The 10,685-nt window shown below is 42.4% G+C and overlaps 1 protein-coding gene across 1 annotated transcript in view; it reads left to right on the top strand.

Annotated features, from left to right (window-relative positions):
• The first annotated feature begins 1,212 nt into the window (after positions 1–1,212).
• Positions 1,213–10,685, top strand: part of ST8SIA6 (ST8 alpha-N-acetyl-neuraminide alpha-2,8-sialyltransferase 6) — a 159,827-nt gene continuing 150,354 nt past the window's right edge. The window contains exons 1-2 of the mRNA XM_070471835.1: positions 1,213–1,668; positions 2,105–2,203. Of these exons, the coding sequence (XP_070327936.1) occupies positions 1,568–1,668; positions 2,105–2,203 (200 nt within the window). The 5' untranslated portion in view covers positions 1,213–1,567. The remainder of the gene's footprint in view (positions 1,669–2,104; positions 2,204–10,685) is intronic.

Here is a 10,685-nt window from a genome sequence, read left to right as displayed (position 1 = left end):
GTCCAGTTGAAATATATTTTTGTTTTTTGGGAAAGTTAATGCACTAAAACCTCTGAAAGCACCTTTATCAAGGTCTTCACAGGATGGTAGAGACCAAGATTTGCTTTTGGGAAAAATCTCAAATGTATATAGAAGCAGACTGAATAGCAGACAATAGTCCATTGAGCCCCTGTATAACCACTCTGGGGGTTATGGTTTATAGATGTTCCTAGAGTTGAGAGTCAGGGCAGCCTGGACAGGAGGGGAGTTTGGAGGAGAACTGGATACATGTATATGTATGGCTGTCCACCTGAAATTATCACAACATTGTTAATTGGCTATACTCCAATACAAAATAAAAAGTTGAAAAAAGAGAGACAGTTTGGCATCAGGAGCAAAACCTAGGGAGGTTGCAAAGTACGGCTTGGGGCCAGGTGCAGACAGGATAGTTTAGGGCCTAAAGAGTAATTAATGGTCTACCCTTAATAAATAACCGGGAAACCATACTATCTCACATTGTCAGGAGATCACCATCCTCTAGTACACGATATACTAACTGATCAATGACATGCTAACCAGTATGAAACAGCCCAATCTTAATCAGAGCGGGAATCTGCCAACTTTTTCTGAAAAAGGCCAGATAGTCAATAGTTTAGGCTCTGTGGGCCGTGTGATCTCTGGGACCACGACTCAGTTCTGCCTTTGAAGCGCAAAAGCTACATGCAGTCACACACAGATAATATAGAGGAATGAGCAGAAAAGTGTTCCAATGAAACTATTCACAAAAACGGGCCGGGGAAGAATTCGGCCTGCAGTAGGTAGTTTGCCTGATCCCTCAACATTGGCTGGTCCCTGAAATCCATTCGCCGTGCATCTGAATCTGCCTTCAAACACCGGGAGGCTCCTCTCAAGTGCCCAGCAGCCTCTCCGCGTGGGACGATCCCGCAGAGCGACTGCACTGTTTGCAAAGTTTTTGCAGTGGGTCCTTTCCTGTCTCCTCTCCTGCCTCTCGGAACCGCAGCCCTCCTCCGCAGGGGCTTAGAGCCAGGTGCGGTCAGCCCGGGTGGGCTGCGTGGGCTTCGGGGAAGAGCGCGCGACCGCTCGGGGGCAGGTGAGGGCGCACAAAAGTTGGTGCCCAATCAGCGAGGCGTCCAGCTCCTGAGCCCCAACCTTCAGGTGACCCCGCGCGGCGGCGGCAGAAGCAGCGGCGGCGGCGGCGGCGACCAGCGCCCGCAGCAGCTCGGAGCGCCTTCGGGAGAGGAGGAGGCGAGCCGGGCGCCGCTTCACCGCCAGCCGAGCGCCGGGCGACAACAGTGATCGGGGCTGGGCGGGAGCTGGGGGCGAGCCGGGACGTGGCTGCCACCTCCGCCCGCAGACGCCGGGCGGGCCCGGCGCGTGGCGCCTGAGAGTGCGGGCCCGCGGCGCGCGCCCCCGCCGCCCCTCCGCGCCGCCCTGAACGCTGGAGGTGTGCGTGTCTGCGGCCGCGGCGGCTGCGGCGGCAGCGGCGGGAGCCGCGAGTCGGGGCCGCTCAGGCTGTGCTTCGCCGGGGCAGCAGCGGCGGTGGCGGCGACCGCGCCGGTGGTTCAGGATGCGGCCGGGGGGCGCACTGTTCGCCCTGCTCACCAGCCTGCTGCTGCTGCTGCTGCTTCGCCTGCTCTGGTGCTGGACCGACGCGCCCGCCCGTTCCAGGTAACCCACTCGCCCGCCGCGCTCGGGCCGCCCCGCGTGCCGCGCACCCGGGGACTCTAGCCGCTCCTCTCGGGCGCGCAGACTTTGGCCGGCTGCGAGGACTAGTTGACGGGCAGCGGCGGCTTGGGGGTGGGGTGGGACGGGGGAGTCCGGGAGGCAGCGCAGGATGCGTGGGGGGTGTCGCAGGGGCGACCCTTGCACCGACTGGACACAGACTAGGGCGGAGGGGAGCCGGCCAGGGTGGCGAGGGAGCTGCGGGGCCGGCCTGCCGTCGGGTCACCGAGCTCTCCGTTCTTTCTCTTCCTTCCCGCCCTGAGCTGCTTCAAACTCCGGGGTTGCAGGGCGCGCTAGAATGCCCTGGCCGCCCGGCTCCAAGCGCGATGCCGAGCCTGGCAGCCAACTGCTCCTCAACTTAGTTTTCTTCATGGTTGTGCAGGTTCTTGGTGGAAGAAAGCAAGGAGGCCACCCACAGCAGCCCCGCTGCTCCGAGGACGCTCCGGAGCTCGGCGACCCTACCCCCGCGCACGGGGAACAGGTACCCGCGGCTCGGGGATGGGGCGCGGCTGCACACGCAGGACTCGCTTGGGAGTTGTCTGCTTGGGACCACACGATTGTGTGGATTTGTGTGTGTGAGAGAGAGAAAGGATGCGTGTGCATACACGCGCGTGTAACTATCACACTCGCTCAACCTCCCCTGTAAAGCCTGTCTCTCCATGTGGATGTTCTTCGAACCAAGGGAGATATGAAAACAGCTGCACTTTAAAAAATGGGTGCCGAGTTCCCCTCGCGATAATGGTGTGTCTAAAACCCGGAGAAGCAAGCTCAGCCTGTCTGTTGAGGGATTTGGTTGGTTTGCTTTCTCTCTTTCTGCTTTCAAGAGCACCGGCGTGAGATTCACATTTGGGAACATAGAATTCTGTGCTCAGTGTTGGGAATGTTTTTGTCCTTAGGGAATGGAGACTTTTTTTTTTTTTTAAACCCCTTTTCACTCTTAGAAGTATATATCCATGTGCAATGATTATTTGAATTTTATCGTGGGTGTTTTTTTTCCTATTATAAAAGTAATCCATTCTTAGTGCAGATAGATGATATGAGAAATGTATTTAAAAATATTCACTCAGAATTCCACCATCCAGAGATCACATTAAGGTTTTGGTCTATATTCTTCCAGTAGTTTTTCTCATGTACACACATTTTTGAAATATACTTAAGATTGTATATTTGTTCTGCCTTTTTTCCCTAAAAATAATACATATACATATAAATATACATATGCATGTCATTTATTTTTTGCAAAGCATTGCTTTTAATTGTTACATAATTAATCATATGAATGTGCCATAATCTGTTTTTTAATCATTTAGATTGGTTCCTGTTTTGTTGGCTATTAATAATTCTATGAAGTACATCCCTGTATGTAAATCTATATATTTGTTTTCAGTTCTTCAGGATGGACTGATACAAGTTGAATGATTGGGTCAAAGAGTATGTGCATTTTCGGTTCTAAATATTAATACATTTGGCCAGTTGCTTCCTGGATGAGTTGAATCAGTTTACATTTTCACCAGCAGACTATCATGCTTTGAGCCTCAGCCTTGCTAGTATTTTGGAGGCAATTTTGTATACTGTCTCTTTTCCTCTGTGTATCTCTTGTGAATGCCTTTTCCTCTATGTATATTTTGGTATATCCTTGCCTCCCAGACCATCTTAATCTTCTGATTAGGTGACTTAAGGTTTCCATGTGGGCTTTGCAGGCAGCCCTACTGGTAAAGAACCCGCCTGCCAATGCAGGAGACATAAAAGCTGCAGGTTTGGTCCCTGGGTTGGGAAGGTCTCCTGGAGGCAGACATGGCAACCCACTCCAGTATTCTTGCCAGGAGAATCCCATGGATGGTCTACAGTCCATAGGGTTGCAAAACGTTGGATATGACCGAAGTGACTTAGCACAGACACAAGTACTTGTAAGGTTCCCCTGTAGTTCTGCATGACCATCAGAAGGGTCTGGGGGAGCCAGGAAGAAATCTTTGAATCGCAGAACAACACTGCTTCCTGCAGTCCTCCTATTGGAATTTCACAGCATAGCAGAGGCACTAAAAAATCCTGGAGTAACAAAGCTTTAGAGAAAAATATTAGCCTTTAGTTTTATTTGTTGAAGGGTTGCATATTATAGGTAGCAGTTTTCCAGTGAATTGGGGAGCATTGTCCAAGTCCTGTTAGAGTTACACATTCTGGCATTGTCCCTTGAGATAAGTTAGAAAAAATGTACTAATTAAATCATCTGGTCATAGACCTTTTCTGAGGTAATTCTTTGATGAATTTTTCAGCTTCTGTTGAAGTACTTCCTTTCTGCCTGGCATACTTTTTGAGCTAATATAGGTAATTCGTATTTTTTTCGGAATGTGGTCCAGTCTATTAAAATTTTAAAATTGGTGCCATTCTGTTGTATTTTTAAAAACCTGTCTTTTGATCTGTTTTATATCATCTTTATCACTTATGATTCATTATTTATGTGGCAGGGATACAAATTTTAATCCATACTACTTGGTTATGTAGAGAAATTGTAATTTCTTAATTTTTTTCAGTAGCTGATCATATCTTCTTCCATGAACCCCAACTGTAGGTAATACATATAAGTAATAATATAATAATACTAAAAGCAATCAGGATAGCCAGCACTTATTGAACCCTTATTATAGACACTGATCTAAGTATTGCTTGGCTAAGAAATTTGTTTGGATTGGAAAACATAAACAAACTTTTTGGCCAATCCAGTACTTTATTAGCTCACTTAATCTTTAAAAAAATGCTGAGAAAAACCCTTATGATCCCCGTTTTATAGATGAGTGTCAACTTAAAAAAATGCACAACATGAGAGTTGCAACTTAAGTTTTATTTGGGGCAATATGAGGACTGCAGCCCAAGAGACAGCACTTCAGATTGCTCTGAGAAACTGCTTCAAAGACATGGGGGGCCGGGGAGGACAGTATATATGAGATTTTGGTAAAGGGGGAGTACATGCAATCAAGCACGTTTATTTTTTAGAAAGTTTCTGCTGGTCCCATGAACTAGCTTCTGCTAGTCATGAGAAACAGTCGTCACCATGAAGGATTAGTGTTTTCCTAGATATGAAAAGATATGAGAATTGGGCTGATAAAATCAACTCTTGAGAATATCTGTTTGAAGACCTGTCCTGCCCATTTCCTGGAAGCACAGAGTGCCTCATCTCTGCTCTCCACCCTGACCTCCTTCAGGATGTGTTGGAGGTCACCAGCTGCAGCAGCACATGATTTAATCCTTGTAGAGGTAGATGGCAAGCACCCGTGGCAAATGCCAATTCGTGGTCGACATGAGGAAACTGAGCTGCAGGGAGGCAGAATAAACGGCCCAAAGTCAGAGTTGGCAAACTGGACCCAGGAGTCATATCCAGGCCATGTGGATCCAGACCCCCACACTTAATCACCCTGCTGTGTAGTCTTTCATAGGTGCTGGGCAAGAGAGTGTGTGTGTGTGTGTGTGTGTGTGTGTGTCCAGGTTAAAGCTTAGTCAGGTGTGCCAACTTAAGCAACTCTTTCTGGTATGATTATTCTCTCTGGGAGCAAACTCAGATTATTTTCATTAACCTTTCTTCTCCTTTCAAATTGTTTATTTACTTATTTTCTTTATTTGGCTACACTGGCTCTGATTGCAGCACGTGGGATCTTTAGTTGCAGCATGTGGGATCTAGTTCTGTGACTAGGAATGGAATCCGGGCATGTTGTATTGGAAGCTGGAATCTTAGCTGCTGGACCACTAGCGAAGTCCCTTCACCATCTTTTGTTAAAGATGATACCCCGATCTAAGGGGGAGAGGGCTTCCCTGATAGCTCAGTTGGTAAAGAATCTGCCTGTAATGCAGGAGACCCTGGTTCAATTCCTGGGTCAGGAAGATCCCCTGGAGAAGGGATAGGCTGCCCACTCCAGTCTTCTTGGGCTTCCCTGGTGGCTCAGCTGGTAAAGAATCCACCTGCAATGTGGGAGACCTGGGTTCGATCCCTGGGTTGGGAAGATCCCCTGGAGAAGGAAAAGGCTACCCACTCCAGTATTCCGGCCTTGAGAATTCCATGGACTGTATAGTGCATGGGGTCGCCAAGAGTCGGACACTGCTTAGCAACTAAGCCACCACCACCTAAACATATAAGGATCAGAGTTGGCTCAGGAAAAACTAACTATGAGAATCTATCTCTTCTTGCCCCACAAAGTGGATGTGACCCTACTTTAATTTCAGGATGGAAGAGTGCCAAAGAAGTGATCTATTCCAGAGTCCTAATTAGGGGAAGAGACAAAGCTCTATCTATCCTTGTTACTCTCCCCTTTCTCTCTCCAAGCCAAGGCTCTGTTTTTCTTTTCTTTCTCCTTTTTCCATCTTTGCTGTAGGCTGGAAAGTGCTGTCTTCCCGTGCATTGTATTGTCTTTCTCTTTTCCTGACGTGTACCTCCAGGTCTGTCTCAAACCTAAGCTCAAGGGTGAATTGTGGGGACTGGAAGTTAAAAAAAAAATTGGGAAAGTTCCAGGAGCTGAGTCTTCCAGGTAAGGTAGTTAATGTTTAAAAAGACGTAATGAGAGGAATGTAGGAAATCTTTTCTTGGGACTATAGCAAATCCTATTTTGTGCAAAACTCAATATTACCCTATTCTTTCTCTTTGTATCCTTTCAGGAAAAAGTCTATATCTCTTTGTAGTCCCCCAAAGAATGTTTTAAAATAGCTAAGGAAAAGTCATGTCAAAGTCAGAAAGACAAAGGAGAAAAATATACTAATAATTTTCAAAATATGACCCTATCACAATGGATTCTTTCTCTTTCGAATAAACTTTGTCAGCATGTGTCGGTGGTTTGTTTGTTTTTTGAGACAACCAGCTCTTGGATTTATTTATCAATTCTGATCTATTTCCATGTTCTGTTTCCTTTGTGGAGTTTTGTTTTCTTTGTGTTATTTTTATCTTTTAAAATAAAATTCCTTTTTTCCCCAATTCACTGTTTTTAAATGAATGCTTCATTTATGGATCTTTCCTTTTCTCTTTGTAACAGACATGTTTGCTACTATGAATTTTCCTTTGAATGCAGCTTTGCATCTGTTCTTTAAGTTTGGATACTTACTGTTTAGGTTTTTAAAACTATATTTTAAATTGTTCCTAGTTACATTAGAACATTTAAATTTTACCTCCATAGTTATTTAGGAGAGTATTCTTCCCCACCCCCTCACCCTGCCTCACCACCCAGAGGAGCAATTTTAACTTCCTTCAAGAACTTTTCCTTTGCATTCACAATTTGGCTGTTTGGTGCAAAAAACCTGTTAGCCTGTCTTTTGGGAGAGTACTTTTACATTTCCAAGTGATTGGAACTTAAATATTAATTTAATATGTGTTCTTAAGTAATATTGGTTTCATTTTTTATTATGAAAGAAGCCAAATAAAACCCTGCCATAATGTTATAACTGAGCTCCCAAATATTCAATCATTAGAAATGAGAGATTGGATTATTGTGACATTGATGACATGGCCAGAACAAGTGTATATATCTGTCTGGCTTGAAATTCCAGGGTTCCTTCATGGGAACTATCTAGGTCCCAGTTGTGGTTTGGCGTATTTTAGTGGCAGTGTCCATATTTTTGGCTTTAATATCCATGGTGATGATTCAGGATCCTGTGGCTGGCTAAGACTTTCTGGATAGAAGGCACTATTCCTGGCCTATCTAGGAGGCTTAGACTATGAGTCCTCCAGCAATGTGGGGACCCCACTTCCACTTCTCTGCTTTCCTGAAGAGGTTTTTCTTTCTACTCCCTGTGACTCTTTCTCCCTACAGTAGAACTTGACTTGTCCCTGTTTGAGAACTGGGATTCAGTAAAGGACAGACATCAAAAGTCAGTCGAGTTATATCCCAATTCTTATTATTGTAGGAGCAGTACTGCAGATATTTTATTGTATGGTTTTAGATAAGTACACCAGAAAGGAAGACTGCTTATCATTTCAGTGTGATAAAGATGCTGCTGCTGCTAAATCACATCAGTCATGTTCGACTCTGTGCAACCCCATAGACGGCAGCCCACCAGACTCCCCTGTCCCTGGGATTCTCCAGGCAAGAACACTGGAGTGGGTTGCCATTTCCTTCTCCAATGCATGAAAGTGAAAAGTGAAGGGGAAGTCGCTCAGTCGTGTCCGACTCCTAGCGACCCCATGGACTACAGCCCACCAGGCTCCTCCGTCCATGGGATTTTCCAGGCAAGAGTACTGGAGTGGGGTGCCCTTGCCTTCTCCAGATAAAGATGCTAGGTTCATATTTTCAATAATTTTGTATGCACATAACTAGTAGTCTTGCTGTGCGTATTTTGGTATGGGTTAGTAACTTTTTAAACAACATCTGAACTTTTCTTCATGTCATTAGTATTCTTTGGCAATGTAATTTTTAGAGCATGGTGTTTGAACATATGCATGTATTGTAATTTATTTATTCTTCCCTTTTGTATATTTCAGTTTATTATTTTTGATTTTGATGTGTATTTTAATATGAAATTAGAGTACACATCAGTTTATAGCCTCTAAACTTATAGCCTTATATGCTATCTTGATTATTCAGATGAATTCCTAAAAGTGAAGAGACTTGACCAAAGAATATGAAAATGTTAAAGTGTTGCTATGATTTGTCCAATAACAATAGTTGTTCCAGTTTATTCTCATGTAAGCAGTATATGAGAGTGAACGTTGTCTCAAATTCTTGCCAGTTCTGTGTATTAGCATTTCTTTTCACCTTTTCTAATTTCATACTCAAGAGATAGTATTTCACTGATGTCTTAATATATACTTATTTGTTTACCATTGTGTTTAATTTTAAGGTGCTTGTTGACCATTTACTTCCTCTTATTTTTTATTATTAATTTTTTAATTGAAGTATAATTGAGTTACAGTGTTGTGCCAATCTCTGCAGTATAGCGAAGTAACTCAGTTTTACACATATATACTTTCTTTTTAGAATATTCTTTTCCATTATGTTTTGTCCCAGAAAACTGGATATAGTTCCCTGTGCTCTACAGTAGGACCTTGTTGTTTATCCATTCTAAATGTAGTCGTTTGCGTTACCAACCCCAAATTCCCAGTCCCTCCTTCTCCCTCCTCCCCTCCCACTTGACAGCCACAAGTTTGATCTCTATGTCTGTGAGTCTGCTTCTGTTTATAGATAGATTCATTTGTGCCATGTTTTAGATTTCACATATGAATGATGTGATATGGTATTGGTGTTTCTCTTCCTGACTTGCTTCACTTAGTGTGATGATGTATAGTTGTATCTGTGTCGCTGCAAATGACATTATTTTGTTCTTTTTATGGCTAAGTAGTATTCCATTGTATATGTGCACCACATCTTCTTTATCCATTTTTGTGTTAATAAAAAATTAGGTTGTTTTCCATGTTTTGGCTTACATAGGGATGCATGTATCTTTTTAATTTAAAGTTTTGTCTGGCTATATGCCCAGGAGTGGGATTGCTGGATCATACGGTAACTCTTTTTTTAGTTTTCTGAAGAAAGTTTATACTATGAAATATTTTTCATAGTGGCTGCACCAACTTACATTCCCACCAACAGTGTAGGAAAGTTCTCTTTTCTCCATAACCTCTCTATCTTCCCTTTTTAAATTGGCTTTTTATATCCTTGTCTATTTTACTGTCAAGATATTATAGATATTACCAAGTTACTTGTTGATTTACAAGAGGTTTATAAATGTCAAATGTATCAAACTTGTATATATCATGCATTTAAATTGACTTTATTTCCTTAACATTTAATTATGTCTGTGACTATTTAATCTGTAGAAGTTTTCAACCGTTGTGTATTCACATCACTTATGTCTACTTTTTATTGTGAATTCTGCTTCTGAATTGATAAATTTATTGATAATTTATTGATATGTTTAGTTACCCTAAGATAAATGGACATTGCTCATTTTAAAATATTTAAATCTTTCCTCCTTCTAGAACCTTTTTTTTTTTAAGATCTTTTTCTTTTGTTGTGGACCATTTTTATTTTTATTTTTATTTTTTTTTTCGTTGTGGACCATTTTTAAAGTCTTTATTGAATTTATTACTGATTGCTTCTGTTTTATTTATTTATTTATTTTCTTGACTATGAGGCATGTGAGATCTTAGCTACCTGACCCGGGATTGAACCCGTACCTTCTTGCATTGGAAGGTGAAGTCTTAACCTCTGGACCACCAGGAAAGTCCCTAGAACTTCTTTTAGCATGTGGTAAAAGGGGTGGACTTTTTATTGAGTTACTATTATTCTATTATATACTTTCTCCTTTGAAAATTACTGTTTTTTAAAATTTGAATTAAGTGACTGCTTGACTGCTTACAAGTCTAAAAATTCTGTTTAGATTCTTTTTTCACTGTTTGACATTTGTCACTGTAAATGAGTCCCTAATCATTTGATTAGTTCTTTGTTTCCAGTCCTTTCTTGCCCAGTTCACATGTCTTTTTTTTCTTCTAATGTTTTTAGCTTTGGAATGTGGATAATAGTGTTTCTGAAGTTTCAGATATTTAAGAATATACCTCTTATTTTTCATCCATGAGTACTGAATTATTGTATCACAACTCCACTTTTTAAAAATTTTCGTCTTAAAACTTTTCTAAGATGTTCTTCTATTTTCTGGCTGTTAGGGCTCTGAGAGAGAAAGCAAGGTAATCTTTCTTTTATTTCTTCAAAACTAACCTGTTTTATTATATGTTTTACTGGATCCTGACAGGATTTTTTCTTAAACTGAAAAAATTTAAAAATTCACAGTACTATGCCTCTGTAGTGATCTCTTTTGATTAATTATGTCTATAAGTATTTTTAATTCACTGGCCAGGTTATTTTTAAATTAAAAAGTTTGTATTATACCTTTGACTATTTGGTGTGTTCTGCATATTCTGCTTGGACTTTCTGGGTGTTGCTAGTGGTAAAGAACCCGCCTGCCGATGCAGGAGACACAAGAGACATGGGTTCAATCCC

The sequence above is a fragment of the Odocoileus virginianus genome, chromosome 9 (assembly GCF_023699985.2).
Source record: "Odocoileus virginianus isolate 20LAN1187 ecotype Illinois chromosome 9, Ovbor_1.2, whole genome shotgun sequence".
Lineage (NCBI taxonomy): Eukaryota > Metazoa > Chordata > Mammalia > Artiodactyla > Cervidae > Odocoileus > Odocoileus virginianus.
Note: the sequence above shows the minus strand (reverse complement) of the source record. Positions and strands in the feature narration are given on the sequence as shown.